This window comes from Lissotriton helveticus, chromosome 9, assembly GCF_964261635.1.
Source record: "Lissotriton helveticus chromosome 9, aLisHel1.1, whole genome shotgun sequence".
NCBI lineage: Eukaryota > Metazoa > Chordata > Amphibia > Caudata > Salamandridae > Lissotriton > Lissotriton helveticus.
The window spans coordinates 1,216,882,675-1,216,902,484 of NC_136070.1; the positions used below are offsets into that span (position 1 = coordinate 1,216,882,675).

A 19,810-nucleotide genomic window follows, 5' to 3' on the forward strand; every position below is an offset into this window, starting at 1 on the left:
CCCGGTCAATGACCGAAAAAACACAGAAAAATACAATATGAGGCATATCAAATAACAAGCTCATGAATAGAAGCTAAAGTGAGATTAAAGGATCCAATTAAATGGCAAGAAACTATAAATGCCATACAAAGAACAAGAAAAGTAGGTATGAGAAGCAGAAAATGGTGCAAATCAAGAACTAGCAAATATATAAATAAAAAGGCAGTAGTACATGGTACGTAGTTAGAGAAAGGAGAAACAATAAATATGAAAATTGAAAAATTAAGCAGATAAAATGTCAAGCAATATCATATATCAGCAGGAATAAAACTTGCAAGGTTAAAAAACAGAGCCACAATATAGACAAAATACCACTAAGTGACAAGAAGAAATACTAGGAAGGGAGCAGTTACACGATAGGCAAATATAGAAAAATAAACCATATGAATGAGCACAAAGAGAAAAACGGACACATCGGACCGAACGGCTGGTAAAAACAGACACATAACCTACGCCAAGAAAAGGGAAGATCAAAGCTCGGCAAAGTACAAAATCGAAAGATACCAAAAGTGGGGAAAAATACAACATGAAACAAATATCGGAAGATATGAGACGCATGAACAAGGAGCCAAAAATCGCCCACAACAAGGAGGATAATCAAGAAAGACGAAATGGCCACAGACAAATATCGGGAAAAGTGGATAAATACCAATAACAAGTCAAGCTAAAGCTGACAAGTGACAGACAAATCATCTGGAAAACGAATAGCAACCAACGATCAACATATGGAGCGAAAAAACAATGACATATGTCAAACAGCAAGACGTATTAAACCAGGTGAAACAACAAAGACAGAAACTCAAGTCCCAGAAGAGCCAGGAGCTGGAGAAGAATCCATCTGAGACTCAAGTTGGTTATCCAAAAAAGAGGAAAGATCAGGCCCGGACTGGCAATGCCGGGCACCGGGCAATCCCCCGGTCGGCTGCCAGGGGTGGGGGCCGGTTTTTTGGACGGGGGCCGGTTTTGTTGCTGCGTGTGGGTGGGGCCGATTTTATGGACACTCAGTACAGTGTAGTAGTCACTTACTACTGTACTCTGCTGCATGCCTGCCTCAGTCTCCTCGCTCCGTGTGGAAAAAGGTACAACTTTCCTAATACATTGGAGAGCAGTAGTGTCATTTTAGAGTTTGAGGTTGCGTGTGCGCAGATGTCTCCATATCCGCGTCTGGGCTGCCTGCTTTTAGTTTCAGTTCCCCCCTTTAGGGCTGGGGCGGGCGCGGCTTTTGGAAGTGACACATGCGCATTGGGGCTCGCGCAGGACCGTGACGACGAGAGGCCTTCTCTCACCGGACCATAATTTAATTATGCCTAGCCCCCCTGGCCCTGCCTGTCCCAGTGTCCCTGCTGCCGAATGTCCGCCAGTGCCGCCCGCCGCCAGGTGAGTGTTGTTTAAATGTTTGCAATCAGATAATCCCTCCCTTGTACTCACCGACGGCTGGTCCATTCTTCGAATTCCGGGCCCCAGGACGGGGAATGTCTGTTTTCGTTTCCATTGGAGAAGCTGTATGCTGTTTGCTTCTCGACAGTTGTGCCGACTTTTTGCCAGTTCCGATCGAGTTTGGGTCAGGAGTCGATTCTATTTAGTAATTGGGTCGTTGCTGCGGGGCTTGTGAAACAAATGATTGCATGGCCATGTAAATATCTTAGTGATCATGAAAGTACGCATCATGCTTTGAGACACTTTCATGAACACTGATGTATTAAAAAAAGTCACCCAATAGCAGCGCTGCGCTGGCTCAAAGCATGATGCGCTTTCACAATCCCAAAATATATTTAAAAGGCCACACAATCTGCATTGCACCTCGAAGGCAGAAATACTATGAAGGCTTGGCTCGCCAAAAGCCAGACAATCTCGGGGAACAGTCCCTAGAAGGATATGGGGCACTGACCTGGCAATCTGTAACCACCGTACACCATGGAGTTCTCCCGGGTCTTCTGAGGTATCCCTAGAGAGTATTTATCATAGCTGCCTTTACCCAGTGCAATTTTGTGTTTGCTCTTTTGTCACACTTAGCCTGTCCCCGCAGAGCATTAAACCTAGGATGCAGTAACTTATGCATATATGTAGCCTTTCTTCTTTGCTTCTAAATCAATGCCAGATCATACAGAAGTAACCGTTCACTAGTGCTTTAGGAAAACTGCTCTCTATCACTCCTGGCTGTACATCCTAGAGCATTTGTGAACTGCCTCTTTAGATTAATTAAGATGCCTGCCTGTATTGAGGGCACACCGTGCCCTGCCCTCTGTTGTCTAGTTACACCATTTATGCTGACCGCATATAATCAGTGCATTCTGCTAATACCTCCTCTGCCATCTAAGGCCTGCTATACTCAATCTTTGCACATGGGAAGATCGGTTTTAGCCCTGGAGTCACACTATAGAGGCTCTACTCTGACTAAGTATAACCAGCAAATGCTTGTGTGTCATAACTTTATCACCTCCCACCCTCCCTTGGTGATATGACTGCGTCCCCCCTCCGACCTCACTTAATGGAACTCTGCTCTTCTGTTTTTTGTGTGTTTTTTTTGGTTCTTGACCTGAGAAAATCTACTATGTGTATATATATGTATATAGAGATAACTCTAATCAATAGTATATGCAGTAGACCTTTGTACTCTCTACCATTCCTATGTGACTCCTAGAGTTTATCCATTTGTATCTCTTCCTTGAGTGACTGTACATCTTGTACATTTTCAATTTTTTCTGTTGGTATCTTTCATGTAGCGCATGTAATCCTAAGTCCTTATGTTTTGCAACTGGTTCTTATGTAAAGTGCTCTGACACCTTCGGGTAAAGTTTGCGCTATATAAAATCGCATTAAATAAATAAATAAATAAAATTAACTTGCAGAACACATCTGTCCTTTTTTCTTTAACCCCTTCACTGCAAGGCTGATTTCCCTGCTGTGCTGGGGGGGGGGGGGCGCACAGCTCCCCGGTGCTCATGACGAGCTGAGCTCGTCACGGCCACACCCGTTTACTTAGAACGCTCAGCACAGCAGGGGAATTAGCCCCGCGTGTGAGCGTTCTAACAGTCATAATGAGGTGAGCTCGTCATGAGCACACGGGAACCGTGGCTCATGATGAGCTGAGCTCGTCATGAGCATGGGAAATATTTCTTATTGCCAATCATCATTATTTCTCATATTTATTCAGTATTTTAGTGTCTACAATTGTTATTTAAGGAATTTTATGCTAATAATCTATTATCACAGCACATGTTTGATTGATTAATGGGTATGATGTGCAGGGTGTGTCTGAATGTTTCTTTCCTTTTTTCATGATTGGGATTGGGCTTTTTGTATGTTTTGTATATCCTTTAGAGTCACATGTTTAATTTAAACTGCATGGTTTGAATGAAGTAGCGTCACTTGCAGTGTTAAAAATTGGTAATCAATGACCGGTTTATTTTGTGCACCATTGAGTTGGTTCAACGGTTATCAAATTAAGCTGTCACAATTGGTTTATGCACATGGGTTGGTTTAACATGGGGGAACATTATATTCTGTTCACAGTGTAAAAGCACGTAAATTCCAGTGTTGAATTTCTTTCATTGAGTTTATCGTTAAAACATCTTATGAGTTTTAGGACGGGCAGAGACTTTGAAAGCGTAATTAGTTGAAGTATGTTTTGATGTTGTTTTCAATATATTCACTTTAAGGAAGCCTTATTTTACTTCTATGATCTCCCAAACAATTCTTTCTGAATCCACCTCTCAGGTATCCCAAACCTCATTTTACTACTGTGATTTCCCTAATCCCTTTCTAGAGACTCGTCCCACCTCCATCTTTCCTTTTACACCTCACAATCCTCATCTCACTGCTATGATCGCCTAAATAACACTTTCTAGACTATTCCCTCTTCCATTATCCTATTCAATCCAACTAACAGACTCGCATGTCCACCACTCAAATGAACATGATTTTCTTATACTAACCCACCACTAATCCTTTTTGGGTTCAGGAGTAGCGTGCTACTCGCCGAAAAGTGCTTTGACGCCTCATCAGGGGTAGTTATATATATATATATATCCTTTGTTTCCCCTCCACAACAAGAGGCCTTATGGCTCCTTGACTTCAGTTTTTGTTATGGGCAACAGTTGTGCGCTGCTTCATGGCTTCTGTCACCGCATTAAAAGACTATTTAAAACAAAATACATAGTGGTATATGGATGCTTCACATTGTATTTCATCATGAGTTTCCTAAGAGGATTTGCTTTTCCAGAAGATGTGAATAGGTATTTCTTTTATGCAGCATATGATTTGTACAGTGCATACTGTCAATTGAGTTGCATTCTGATGTACTGAAAAGAAGTTGTGGGTGCATTGTTATGGCAGGACTTGATTGAGAGCTCTGGAGTGGAGGCAGAATGCAGTGCTAGTTTCGTACAGTGCCTGTCAATGGGTCCTAGAGGTGTCAAGACTACATGCACCTCCAAACGTTGGCCTCTCCACATACCACAGAGAGTGACGTGTGAGGCCAATAACATGAGCTCTATCCAGGTGAATACGCACTATTAGGCAGTTTCTGTGATTTAGCAGAACTAATACAGAGAGAGGGCTTTGGGTGTGCTCACTTCAATCAGTTCTTTTTGTGGGGTGTTCATGGTTTGCCATTTCTTGGAAGGACTGTCCATCAAGACCATGGCATGCATATCTAAATTGCAAATCTGTCTTGAGACCCCTCATATGGTTCTGTATGTGTGAAAATGCACTTTCTTTTCACATTAAGTAAAAGCTTGGAGTAGTATTTGCACTGATAATTTGTTGCTGCACTCGCATGCATGGTCGGATACTTGGTGCACATAGCCTTGGCTGCAGTGCACAGAGACCATACACTACCGCACACAAAAGAAAAAATTTGAGGGAACATTGGTCAATACCTTGGTCAGGACCGTTTTACGGTTTCAGCAAGATTCTACCGCTCTTTAGGTAAGTACCAAAGTCCCGCTGGTTGCATTATCAGCCCCCCCTTTCTCTGCGGGGCAGTAAGTGCTTTCCACAGTGCGCTGGTGCTTCCCCTGGGCATTTTGTGTCTCCTCTGGGATGCAGAGCCCTGTGGGGCAGTAAGTGCTTCCCACAGCGCACTGGTGCTTCCCTTGAGCATTCTGTGTCTCCTATGGGAGGCTGAGCCCTGTGGGGCAGTAAGTGCTTCCCTTGAGCATTCTGCGTCTCCTCTATACCAGCAAGTTAAAGCCGAAATAGTGCGCTTCAATGTTATAGAGGAGGAAAGAAATAATACCTTTCCAGGAAAGGTATCTTTGTCATGATGAAACCAATTGCTATTGGACACTTCTCCAAGTAGCTGGCCGGTATCTCGAAAGTGCACCCGAAAAGAACCCCAAACGTGTCCAACTTTCTTTTGAGAGGTCGAAGAGCTAAAATCCTAAACGTGTCTCCGAGTGCCACGGTTGCCACACGCGCTATACAAATAAATGCACTGAGCTAGGCGGCCTGAGGGGTTATTTCTTAATGAGCGGGATAGAAAGCAACTGTTTATTCGTGCATGGCCCCTAGTTTCTGGATTTAAATACATCTTAAATAAGGTAGTTTTAAGTAGTTGCCTCTTTAATCAAGATCAAATTAGCCATAAGTTACATAACATAACCGTTTCCCCATAACTGGGACTCAATGAGCAAATAAAACCTTTTATTCAAGGGCTATTTCTTAAGGAGCGTGTGTACTCTGTATACCACTCCGCTCTCTCCTGAATGAGGAAATGTAAATGTATTTACATAATAAAGCCAATGCTTATTTCATCTAATAATATGCAGCATAATTTGAGATTCCATGCAGCATAAATAATTCAAACTCTCCTAGTAATCTTCGAGGCACTTCAGATAGCAACTCATTTCACTTGCTGTGCTGAGCGCACAGTTAAAAAAATGTATTGTTTCTACACCTAGAATAACCACACAGAAGCAAGAGCGACTGGAATAAAACGCAATATTCGAATATTTCAGACTACTGGTGCTGCACAGCAGTATCTAAAGAGGAGGGAGGGAGGGACCGCATATGCCACTTCTATACGATGCATCTTTTTATGCGGTTGTACATGTTGAAGCAGCACATTGATTGATTCAACAAGGTAATCTGTGATCTGCCCCGAAACAGTGGCTTCTATTTCCGCACTGTTGTTTATCTCATCAGTACTGCTACCTCGCTCAGGCCGGCAGTCAAATATGTAATCAAACAAATACACGAAATCTGTAGCAATTTTACACTGACTGACTCCTTTTTGCCTGCCACTACAAAATGGTATAAAGAAACCATCATGCTGCAGTAAGGAGAGCCTGAGGCCAGACCACATCCATCACTTAAGAGGTATTGATTGGTACAGGTACCGTACAGTAGAAATAACACCGGCCTTCCGCGTTGTAGTTTCTACCTAACTTTTCAAAACGTTCCCATTACAGTTTGCATTGCATTGCCTGCTAAACAATCTCGTTGCTATCTCTGAATAATTATAATACTGATCTGTTAAGAATAAGACCAGATTTACCGTACCACACTTAAATGCCCACCACTGCGACCACCCCCCCACACACACGAGATCACTGAATTGTACTGATAAAGCAGGAGATAATTGTATGTTATGGTTACATGGCCAGTGTCGTATCTAAAACCCAGTGATGCCATTAAAGCCAAGAAATGCTGGGGATAAGGGAAATGAAGGGGTGAATAATGGAAACTTGGGAGGAGAAAGTAGGGGGAGATAACAAGAAAGACGTCCTGTTCACTCATACGCTTGATAAAGGATCCATTTTGCCCTTTAGGAGCTGGTCCAGGTACACCATTGTACAGTAACCCAGGTCTGTGAGGTGCAGCACTCGTAGATATTTCTGCCAAGAGAGTTCTCAAAATGCATTTGTGAGAAAATCCATGCAGGGGCCCTACTGCTTCTCAAACTATTGCAGCTGGTGGTGTACTGTAGCTGAGATCTTCTCCATAATCAGGGTGTGGTACAGCTTGTGAAGCCAGTCAATATCTTCCGGCATATCGCCCATACCCCAATGACCATTCACTGTTTGCATGTGAATTACAGATGCGCACGTTATAGGTGTTGAAACAGGTGGGCGGAAAAGGAAAAGCTACAGAAAAAGTCCCAGCGCCATTAGCACATGTAAAATGTTTTTTAGATACATATTGTTCATACTGACTGCTGAGACATGGTTAGATAAGTCGCTGCCGGCCTCATATTCCTCTAAATTAAAATCCGGTTTCATCTGCTTTATTGAATCAAAAAAGGCAATTTTTGTTGGCTCTTAGGGCTCAGTGCACTTTACTACCACTAACCAGTGCTAAAGTGCTTGCGCTCTTCCCTTTGAAACACGGTGTCTTACACCGAATAGGCAATTTTAAATTACTTGTAAGTCCCTAGAAACGTGGTTCTACATGTACCCAGGGACGGTACATTAAATGCTGCTAGTGGGTCTGCAACATTTATTGTGTCACCCACTTAAGTAGGCTATTTAAAGATGTGTCATGTCAAGGACAGGGCCTTTGTGTTAATTTTTCATACTTTCTGGCTAGGGTGCCATTTGAGACGTTTCCATGCTTTCTGGCCTGGGTGCTTAATTATGCATGCTATTTCCATATTTGCTGGCCTCAGTGACCTGGAGCTGGAGGCTCATGTGTGACATTTCCATGCTTACGGCCTGGGTGCTTATATGTGACGTTTGCATGCTTAGTGTCCTGATGGTATGACCAGGCCTGGGTCAGTGCCTTGGTGTTTATGTGTGACATTTCCACAGTTTCTGGCCTCAGTCAGCGGCCTGTGTGCTCATGTGTGACATCACATCAGTGCTTAATTTGTAACAACGTGAGTGACAATTTACTATGCTTTAAAAGTTAATACAATCTAATATGTAATGAAAAATGTGTTGAAAAATGCTTTGTTTTGGCCTTTCTGTCTCTCAAATTTTCTTGGGGGGGGACAAGTTCAAGCCCCCAAACTCCCCCTAGTAGTGGTTGCTCTCTGTGCTTGCTCGCTACACATCATATGGGGGTTGGTCTCACTTTTACTTTGCTCTCTCTGATTCACTATTGTGTCTATTTTTGATGCTCTCTGAAAGGATGTCTATGGGTACATGTGACTGGGTGGCTAACCTGGTGCTCTTTAAGGTCATCATCTACTATTTACTGTACTTTGAAAGTTGATACAATTGAATATGTAATGAAAAATGTGCTGTAAAATTCACCCTTTTGGTCTGTCATTTTCCCAAATTTTCTTGGGGGGAAAACCCCATCAAACCCCCCTAGTACTAGTCGAGCTCGCTAGCTGCGCTCGCTCGCTACGCGCCAGGCGGGGGCTGGTCTGCAGAAATTTGCCAGGGCTGCTTTCAGTTCCCAGTCCGGCCCTGGGAAAGATCAGCAGGTTCATCAAAAATCCGATAGCGGCCCTTGAAAGTTATACGAAACTTGGATGGACCAGCAAAGGAAAAAGGAATATGCATGTCCAACAGACGTTTTCGCAGATTGAGGAATCCCTTCCTTCGAATTACAGTGTCTCTGGCAAAATCCTGGGAGATAGTAATCCGATGGCCCTCCCAAGACACCGACTTGACTTTCCTCATGTGGGCCAAAATCTGTTCTGAATGCTGATGACGCAGTGGTTTAAGGATTACTGCTCTGGGATAAGTGGAGGTTTTAGGTTTGAACGCAGGCACCCGATGAGCTCTCTCAATTTCAAGGTCTCTTTGAAAGGAGATTTGTAGGGTAGAAGGAATCCATTTGGAGAGGAAGTCAATCATTGAGGGGGCTGACTGCTCTGCATCTTCAGGAAGACCACAAATACGCAGGTTACTCCTCCGATTACGATCCTCCTGCTCTGTAAGGTCTCTGCGTAAGGCCGCCATCGAACGTTCTAGCTGGAGAAGAGACCTCGAATGCTGGTGTGAAGAATCCTCCACCACACTGATACGAGATTCAGTATTCGTAATCCTGACAGATAAGGCTTTAAAGTCACTCCTGATAGCAGCCACCTCAACTTGCAATAAATCGGTATTAGTTTTAGTAGACTGCGCAATATCATGGACGGCATTTAGATGCGTCAGAATAGCATCCAAAGTGGAGTTAATATCCTTCTGAGAGGACTCAGGAGAGGGGGACTGCTGCTTAGATCGTTTTAAAGTCCCTTTAGAGTCCTTCGCAGTAGGGGAAGGCCCCATGGTGTCCGCCATAGGAACAGGCCACAGTAGACAGCTTAAAAACACCACCACCAAAGGTACTTGACGTAGAATAAATGAGCAAGGGCCAGGAATTACACAAACAAGAATTCACCAAGTGCCACTGAAAAGAAGCACCGTAGGCGTAGACTATGCCCGGGACACCAGCGCACAAAATGGCGGACAAAAGCAGTTGAAGTAGAAGAAGAAGCCAAAAAGACGCTAGAGCGCCAAAAACAGATGTTGCCAAATAGCAAGCAACCTAGCAATCAGGTCACATAGCACAAACCCCTCAGGTAAGGCAGGGAATCATAAACGAGTCGAGTGAGGTGAAAAAAGGCAGTGAGAGATCCATAGAAGATAGCAAGCAGGTATTGCGTCAGTTATGCATAAAAAGACTGCAAAGGACCATCAAAACAGAAAGGTAATAAATGTCACCTCAGTACAGCTGACTGAACATGTTGCGCTCGAAGGCAAGGGTCTGGTACCAAAGAAACGGGCGACGCCACCGCAAAAACAAAATGGCGGCCGCTCACTGAAGTGCCGGTAATGAGGGTTGCAAGTGGAGAAAAAAGGACAGTTCAGGTCGTCGTGCGCTGTTGCACCATACAGGAGAGCGCTCACGGCACCTTCCGACACCTCATGGTGAGAGCTGGACATGAGACACTCTCGAACGGGATCCTAAAATCGTCCCGACAGACTGCGTCTCCATGGAGCTCAAGCGCGGCACGCCATCTCGCAGCGGCGCGCAAGCCACGCCCCCCGTCAATCAGTTACCTTTTTAATCTTCTTCCCAGCTAATCAAATGTGGTGATCTGAATGCACTATTACTGGAGGAAGGCAGTGAGAGGATGATGGAATTCACAGCTGGGGCTTGTAAAGTTGCAAACTTTTTCAATCGCAAAATGCATGAAAATGTTTCAGAAACGTCTCAAGCCACAAACACTTCATGATGGTTGGGAAGTTTAAAATACAACGTATGGGGAAAATGCCCCACAAATCCAACTTTGCAAAATTTGCAAGAAAATTCTAATAAAAAAAGTTTTTTGCAACAATTTTCACTTATGGGTGAAGTTTTGCAAAGTTGTCATAACTTTACAAAACGTACTTGGTGATATGTTGGTTTTGCCCAGCGTTAATTCAGACTTATTATAGCTACATGAATTGACAGACTTTCATACCCACCTCTTTTCTGACTGCTTTCAGATCTGAGCTGGAGATCTTCTTTTTCTTGGTCTTGTCAGTCCTGTTGTAAAGGTCCACAAGCCGCAACCGGTTGTCCTGCAGATAACGGTCCAGGATTGAGAAAGCTTCCGGGCAGGGCCTTTGGATGGAGGGAGTGATAGAACGATCACGGCTGCTCTTGGGTTCAGGAGAAGTTAAGTCCTGAAATAAAAGAAAAAGAAGTGTTTATATACAGTCATTTAAAATGTTTATTATGTTTATACCTGCTGCCTTTAGGATTTGGTCAACTTGAGATTTCTGTGTAAGACATTGTGTGCTGTCCCAGTAATTGATGAGTGTGACCTTTTTTTGGGAAGTGCGGCTGTCACACAACATGCAGGAAATTATAAAATATGGAATTTTGTACACATACCAGGTATGAGACCCATTCTAGCTCATTAGCAAATCAGCATAAAACAATGTTAGATAGAAATACAAAAATGCCAATGAATTGTGGATAAATATTGATATCTCTTTTGAATAAACCCTGACCACAAGATTGGATGAAAATCCCAGAGGCCCCTAAGCATATTTGGTCCAAGTCCAGTGTCTGGCAGACCTAGGTTCAAACCTTCCTTTCGCACTTGACTGACTATAGTAACTATCTATAATGGTGCAGTTTATCTGTGTTCTATGTTAAATTTTGTACTACCTAATAGATTTTGCATCACAATTTCCGATCACATCTTATTTATTACTATCTAGTGCCAATCAGATGCTACACACACTATACTGATCATCGTTAAATTGATACTGGTACAAAAATGGTGTTCTCTTTAAAGAGCAAGGTCCCACTATGTCAAAAACCTAAAATAGAAAAATAAATAAAAAATAAGTGACTGACGCTTCTGACCCAGTTGTCTTACTTATTAGAGTGTGTCCACCACCCTGCCTATGGAGATCAAAAACAAAAAGAACAATTAATGGACAGAATGCTGCACAATATCAAATATTCACCCCAGTACTGAGATCTGGGCCTAAATCCAGCTCCTTGTGTTTGCTTTGTTTCCCCTAAGCTGGCAGGGTATGCCGAGACGTGGGTCCCTTGCTCACTTTGCCTCTCGATTCAAGCTAGCGTGGCTGATGAGGGGTGTTAACCAAAACTGGTCCCAGGATGCTTGTTTCAGGTCCAGTGAAGACGTGGCTCGGCAGTTCGGGCTGGAATGTTCCCATAAGGAACAGGGTGAAGCATATGGCTGGGTCTGAACTGGGGTAGCGAAGTGAGCTAAAGAACTATGATGGATTCAACCCAGTTCTGTGACTGGGGGGGAGTGTCTGAAAAGGGTCAGTGTTCCGTCCATCATCTCCTTGTGTTTGCTTTGTTCGCCCTAAGTTGGCAGGGTAGCCCAGACGTGGGTCACTTGCTCACTTTGCCACTGGATTCAAGCTATTAGGGTAGGGTATGCCCAGACTGGGTCACTTGCTCACTTTACCACTGAATTCAAGCTAGCCTGGCTGATGAGGGGTGTTACCCCAAAACCGGTCCCAGGAAGCTGGTTTCCGGTCCAGTGAAGACCTGGCTTGGCAGTTCCGACTGGACTGTTCCCATAAGGAACAGCGTCAAGACTGATTTGCAAATAGCTGGGTCTGAACTGGGGTGGCGAATGAGCTAAAGAACGATGATGGATTCAAGCCAGATCTGTGACTGGGGGTTAGTGTCTGAAAAGTTTTAGTGCTCCATCCATCATCTCCTTGTGTTTACAGAGATCAAAAAGATATGACCATTTGCAAAATGTACAGAAGCTAGAAGGATAAGGGAAAATAGATGAAAACAAGTGGTTTGGAGCATGCATTGGCTTTCTGCCTCTTGCGTCATGTGTGAGAGTCTAAGAGGTGCCAATAGGCAGGCCCATGTTGAAGAAGTCGGTGTTTGATGGGTTTCTTGATTGATTGCTCTTGCTGAGCCACTGGGCCATGGAAATTGTGTTTAGCAGCCCCTCCACCCCCTACCCCGTTCTGCTAGCATGTTTCCCACACCATGGACTGCTGACCAAATCTCCTTAGTTTGTTTCTTAAAAAAGTAAACCAAATGGGAATCAGTGAAAAGCATATAGCATGGTCAACAAGGATCTTCTGTGCCGCTAAGGTGATGTGCTAAAATTCTGCTAATTAATATACATGGCCCGGTTTCTAGTGCTCCTCACATAAAGCTAAGAATCAACAGAATTTATCCTATTTGCAGAAGCAATAAATAGCCACAAATAAAGATCTAGTTTTCCAATTGCATTTGGATCACTATAGCTCCAACGTGACACCAAACGCCAAATCACTTGGTTCCTCTATTGATTCTGACCTTTCCCTCAAAAAATATATCACAAAACAAAATCAGCCTGATACATTTGTAGACTGTCAGATAAAAGCCCTCTATGTGAAGCTGAGGTTGCAGGAACCATTTGCTGTCAGTACGATAAGAACAAAGCAAGTTAAAACATTTCTCAACAAGTTGATTATAGCTGAAAATAACCTCAATTCTTTTAAAGGGAAAAATATAGAAATATTTTAAGATTCCTTTTGAGTACCTTTCCTTATTATGAATTTAAAATACTTGGACTAAGGTGACCTCTGAACTTTAACAAAGTAACTGCAGATTAGAAAATCGAAAAATTGCATATATAGTCTACCCCATATTTAATTTAATTTAATTTAATTTAATTTAATTGTGGGTTTATATAGCGCTAGGAATCGACTCCCGGAGGAGTATCTCCACGCTTCGACCGCTGGGGAACCCGTCCTGGCTCACCCTGAGAGATGGTCCCTGATGGGTATCTCTAAGGTGCGACCAAGCATCCCCGGCGGTCTGGGGGGGCTGTTGTGAAGATGAGGCAAGCTGATGCCCAGAGTTGCCGAGTGTGGTTTCTGACTAGAGTAGGCACCGAGGCGAGAATTATCGAGTCCGCTGACCCTGGTCCACGACCCTGCCGCGTCGGGAATCGAACCCTGGTCCCGGGCCGTTCTCTGCTTACGGGTCTGCCGCCTCTAACCAGTGAGCCACTCTTCTGTTTCTCTTCCCTGGTTTCTCAACAGCACAGAGCTTACACACGAGGAATCCTTTTCTAAAACACCACTTTCAAACTGTAAAAATACATACAAGGTTTCTAAACCAGCTTGTCCAGAGTTTCACACAACATCCTGGAAATCCTCAACTACTACTAGAAAATTCAGATATACCCACTTTAAAATATATATATATATACATTTATTGTGTTTTGGCTTAACAGATGTCTCTTTACACATATCACTTTGTAATGTTAGTCCATAGATGGGCACTACACACTGTGTCCTATTGACATGAGTGCTGACATCAAGACAATATAGAGAGAATAGCAGGATTTAACAAGGTGCAATCATACAATATAGGCCAAGTCCATTTATTCACCAGTACAAAACTATGACCAAGAGAGGACAGCAAGAGACAGATGATAGTCATCAGTGTTCATAATGTAATAATCATCTGTGCCAGGTCTCTGTAGTATGTCAATAGGTTTTGGGCTCAATTGTAATAAGAGGACACCCCAGGCCTCATGGATTGAGCTGGTAGTAGTCTATTTACTATGTCCTCGGCCTGAGCCATTTATGGCGCTCAGATTGTCATCTTTCTATGCTGGAAGCTTGAGGAGATCTCCATTGCATTGCATCTACCCTCTTGGCTAGGACCATAGGTAAATCAATCAACTGACATAAGGACTTATCTACGTTAGGTCTCTGCATTAACCCCATCAAGCCAGTGGTGTATCAAGGATCCCATGGGACCTGACACGAGCAAGGGAAATGGCCCTCTTAACGACTTTTGGGGTAGTAAAATGAAGCAATTCTCAGGGTTCACTAGGCCCCAGTGCACTAAACGTATTGTAGCTATGTCTCCACCGTCCCCCCATAAAGCAAGCTGATTGCCAGTCCAGTTTCCCAACAACCTTATCGCTTCAGCCCAGACCGCACTAACCACTGGGCATTTCAACCATGTTATACGATAAAATGAGGCCCATGGTCTGCCAGATCTGGGACACTCTCTAGTTACTGATGGAAACATGTTGTGCAGTTTAGATGGGATGAGAGGTTCACTGCAAATAATTCAGTTGCATGAATTTCAATCTGGCATTTCTGGAAATCTTGTGTATGTGCTTAAGAGCAACAATCATTCTGTGTCCTTGAATTCTACGCCAAGATCTTCCTCCCAGCTCTGCTTACGGCAAATGAGATCTATGCACTGCTTTAACTTGAGGGATTTGCAGATGTTAGTAATCTTGTACAGGCTGTCCTACAGCATGTCGGTGATATCTGCGGTGTCTTGTCAGTTTTCAGATCACTCAGTGTGGGGCCCCAAGTCGTTATGGCAGATCATTGCATTCACCAGAAACTAAACAGGTGATAGGTCATGCACCTGTCTCAATTCCGCAAATGTCATAAGGGTACCAGAGTCATTGAGCTATTCCACCTGTGTGATTCAGCGTTAGTCAAGGCCAATATGTTTTCCGCCCCACTTCACATATCCCCACATGAACACTCTCCATGCCCACAGCAAGAAACCTTCTAAAACCTCATACCGGATTACTGGTAGATGCATAGCATCCAAACCTAAACAAGCACTCAATTTCTCAGTCTCTTCTGATGTACTTAGATGGGTACAACAAAAACCTAGATATTTATATAGGTTGCAGCATATTCTTTTCCCCTTCATAGATATTGTCCCTGAAGGCCACCCAAAGTTGAGGAATTTATTGTGGTTGTACTTTAGCATTTGTTTCTATGACCATACACATCTCTATTTTACCCAACCTAAAATCTACTTGTGTTCTATAAGAAATCCATCAGGCAGTAGTCACGGATTGTATACATCCTATGATTAATCTCCTTTGGACCGGTTCTAGGCTTCTCAGGTCCCAGTGCAGAAAGGAGTAAAGTGAATCTCCACAAATTTTGATATGACATGACATCAAAGGAAGTGATATCAGAGGAAGTAATATAACTTCAATGTTCATCCTCCTTGGAATCATTAAAGTGACTTTACAAGTAGTACCTTAACATCAATAAAATAGGATAAACATAAAAAACTACTCTAAATAAAATAAATAGCCTTACTCTAAAGCTCTATTAAGTAGATATCACATTATATTAGTCTCACTAGATGCAAAAAAAAACTTTTGGCATCCGGATTAGTCGATGATTTAAATTACAAAACAACTGCAGATGTAATACTGAATAGGTTTGTCCACAAATACCTAGTGCACGATAAGATACACTATTATTTGTACGAGTAAACAAAGCATTAGGGAAAATAGTTTGACGTATATGTAAGGCTACAATCGGCCACTGTAAAAAGAATCAACTTGATCTAGTAGTGAGTAGAAAGGAAGTTCCAATAACCTGTTTTATTTTAATTTAAAAGTTTCATAAAGGGCTGGCTAACCTAGAAAAATGGTGGCCGGCTGTCGGGTGAATAAAGTATCATTATTTATGGGACAGAGTGAAGACATTCTGATCAGTTGAGGTGAGGTGACAGAGAAGGCAAATGAGCATGTTAGCAAAAAAGGTGTGTTAATGATAAAAACAAATCGATATTACAACACGGTGATAAGTACATTGATAAACTTTTAATCCAGCAAAAAATAAGGGGGGTTACTCTGGTGTCTGTGTATTTAAAATGAGGACACAGGGTAAGAGATTAAGGAATGTTCATTCCAATGTGTTTGATTAGAAGGTGATCTTTCAGCAAGTATACTAATCTATACTAATATAATAAAGAGAGAGCCCAAACCTTTGAGGCGGGTAATCTCAGGAACCACAGCACCAATCACAACACCCAATACAGCGTTGGAAAGGGCAGTTGCAGCAGAAGGACATAGGCTATGCAGACGCCCACCATATATATTTAAAAGGTAAAAGAACCGTGCCAGCAAAGTAGTCCCTTGTGGGCGTGTCTGCGTTGTGCTGTGGGCGTGTGCTGGGGGCGTGACAAATGCTGGGGACGTGTGGTACGTTCCACCCTTCAAGCCATGTCTCATATCGTGTGCTGTGGGCGTGTGCTGGGGGCGTGGGCGTGTGCGGGCCGGGCCGCGGGATTACGAAAAAAAAAAAACAGCGGTGTGCCCAATATTTCATTGTTTTTTCTTCCCAGGTTCTGTACATTCCAGCTCCGGGTGTCCAGCCTGCTCCCTTTAAATACCCCTGCACCCCATAATCATAACCCACCCTTACTCCTTAAAATACCCCAACACCCTTAAACACTAACCCATCTTAACCCTATAAATATACCCTGTACCCCAAAACCCAAACCTATCCCTAAACCCTAAAAATACCCCTGTACCCCAAAACTCAAGCCTAGCCCTGAACCCTATAAATACCCCTGTACCTCAAAACCCAAACCTACCCCTGAACCCTAAAAATACCCCTGTACCTCAAAACCCAAACCTAGCCCTGAACCCTAAAAATACCCCTGTACCCCAAAACCCAAACCTACCCCTGAACCCTAAAATATCCCTGTACCCCAAAACCCAAACCTAGCCCTGAACCCTAAAAATACCCCTGTACCTCAAAACCCAAACCTAGCCCTGAACCCTAAAAATACCCATGTACCCCAAAACCCAAACCTACCCCTGAACCCTAAAATACCCCTGTACCCCAAAACCCAACCTAGCCCTGAACCATAAAAACAACCTTGTAACCCAAAACCCAAACCTACCCATGAACCCTAAAATACCCCTGAACCCCAAACCTAGCCCTGAACCCTAAAAATACCCCTGTACCCCAAAACCCAAACCTAGCCCTCAACCCTTAAAATACCCCTGTACCCCAAAACCCAAACCTACCTCTGAACCCTAAAAATACCCCTATACCCCAAAACCCAAACCTAGCCCTGAACCCTAAAAATACCCCTGTACCCTAAAACCCATACCTATCCCTAAATCCTAAAACTACCCCTGTACCCCATAACCCAAAACTATATCTGAACCCTTAAAATACCCAAACATCCCAAAACATATACCTCAGTACCCCAAAACATATACCCCTATACCCATACTTACCTTATCCAAACATTAAAAAAAACATGCTTTTACCATTCATGCATTTACAACGAATTTCGTTGTAAATGTATGCGTGGTAAAAGCATATAAAATGTAATGCCATGCGTTATAATGGCATTGCGGAGTCATGGTACTTTCATAATGAAAGTATGCGGAGTGATGGTATGCGGAAAGAAAGTTGCGGAATAATGGGTGTTTTCCCTCCCCCGGTAAGTACATTGGTGGCACGGCGGCCCGCATCTCCAGCAACATACTCATATTTTTTCACCACCGATTCGAAAAATGCACAGATCTCTCTCATTGATGGCCAGCACCGACATACACTTTTAGACACACCTCCCGCCAGAAGTTCTAGAATTGCGAATTTTAGAGCTGGGGAGCTACGTTCGAATCTCGACATCAGCTCAACATCCTGTGATTCCAGGCAAATCGCTTTGTCTCCCCATGCCTACCACAAATGAATGTGTTCTTCTGTAATGTACATTGTGCTCATGCCATGTTGTCGAGTCCGCGCTATATAATATTGCAAGGAAAAATAAAGTAGGTAAACTCGAGTTCACACACTACTGAACGCGCGCTCTTAAGTGCATCAGCAGTGCACTGTGAATCGGAGCGTTTCACAGGCCTGTCACAGATAAGAAATGCTATCAAAACGAAATCCTACAAAACAATATACTACTGGCCGGCACCAATTCATACCCGGACAACGTCGGGACGGGCTGCTAGTATAAATATAGATAAAGCTCTTTAAAAGAAACAATAATGTAAATACATGGTACTTTTAGGGCAAAATCAAACTACACACCACGATTTCAAGTGCTTTCACTTTGTATCGAGCTAATCTCCCTGATTCAAGTTGTGGTCCCATCCTGCTGCCCCCTACCATTGCAGAGTCATCACCCATAGGTTGCTTTGTATGCATGTGCCTAAAGTAAAGAAGCAATCAAAATATATCTAAAAACCTTAAAACACAAAAATAAGCCCTCAGATTGCCTCATTGTCACCTCTTTGACATCTCCTTCACTGTCATGTCATCTCCCATATGCTCTGATCACCCTCTGCTTGCATACACCAGGGTTTAAGTGCCACATCGAAATTAAAACCAACATAGAAAGTGAAGTGTAAAATAAAAGAGTTACCAGCTATGCTACACACCTCTTCCGGGGGAGGTAGAGCGGTCTCCTGCTGTGCTTGGTGCTGGGCCTCCATGGTTTCCAGAATTTTTTCTTCCAACTCAGTAAGGAGCGGTTTGCTCCTCAGCCATTTCTTCACGTTTCCAAGATTTTCCAACTCAGCCCGAAACTTCTTTCTTTGTGATATCCAGGCGCGGCAATCACCAATGCCATCGCTGCTCACCACCCCATCTGTCCCCTGAAGCTGGCCAAGCTCTTCGTCAGGGGTCTCCATCCCACACAAAAGAGCTAGGAATGGCCTCCTCTGACTCACGTCTGAAGGAAGGGTGACTTGGGTGCCCTCTGAAGGTGGCTTTTCCATCGGCGGTGCCACAATAATCCTGCGCCTGGATTTTGGGGGGCCAAAAGTCCGAGCAGCAATCCTGAAAAAGTGCGTCTGTGACAGATCTCGTTCTTTATACTTCTTGGCCATGTCAAGTGAAGACGGCTCTTCCTTGCTGGCGCCATCTTCATAGGAAACTTCCTTCATTGTGCAAAAACCTTTAAAAAAGGAAAGAAAAAAATATTAGCTTTCTTTAAAAAAAAACTTTGCTGTCATGGTACTTTTAGACCTAGCAAACACTCGTAAATTTGGAGAGATTTGTTTTTACCACTTTATTTTGATTTTCAACAAAATAAGACATGCATTCACGCTATAACAATTACCATTCCGTGCATACCACCCACACCATGTATATAACAGTCCATAACTGTGACCGTTTTGTTCCTTCCTAATGCTTTGATTCGGTTGGAATATCAGTTTTTGAGGAACCGTCACATGTAGACGCCATTACATTAAGACCACTTTTCAGAATCAGTTCTAGTTTTATGTAAAATATTGTACATTCACATCATATCTCATTACCAAAACTATGGCTCCCATGTTATTCAATGTACTGATTTGTAACCAAACCTTATCCTGTGTTGTTTTTAAGTTAAGAAAGAATCACATGGAAGCCCTCCACATGTCAAATCTTGACCCCAAAACTCTTACTCTTTTCATTAATAAAAATATGAATACAATAAATTAGTGAGAGAGAAAGCATGGGTCTGGATAAACAAATTAAAAAGTCTCAGACTGTGTAAGTCTACTAGGGCAGGGAAAATGTTAGCCTCATACCTCAAACACAAACGGAAACAAAAGCAGATTAGCTCGATTACGGATAAACGGAATGATATTTAAACCAATCCA

At 43.1% G+C, this 19,810-nt stretch overlaps 1 protein-coding gene across 1 annotated transcript in view; it reads right to left on the minus strand.

The window, feature by feature from the left end:
* The window catches only part of EFCAB12 (EF-hand calcium binding domain 12), a 150,352-nt gene that overhangs the window by 94,218 nt on the left and 36,324 nt on the right, over positions 1-19,810 (minus strand). Inside the window, exons 2-3 of the mRNA XM_078662392.1 lie at positions 18,602-19,119; positions 10,389-10,589 (exon numbers count right to left, since the gene is read on the minus strand). Of these exons, the coding sequence (XP_078518518.1) occupies positions 10,389-10,589; positions 18,602-19,108 (708 nt within the window). The 5' untranslated portion in view covers positions 19,109-19,119. The remainder of the gene's footprint in view (positions 1-10,388; positions 10,590-18,601; positions 19,120-19,810) is intronic.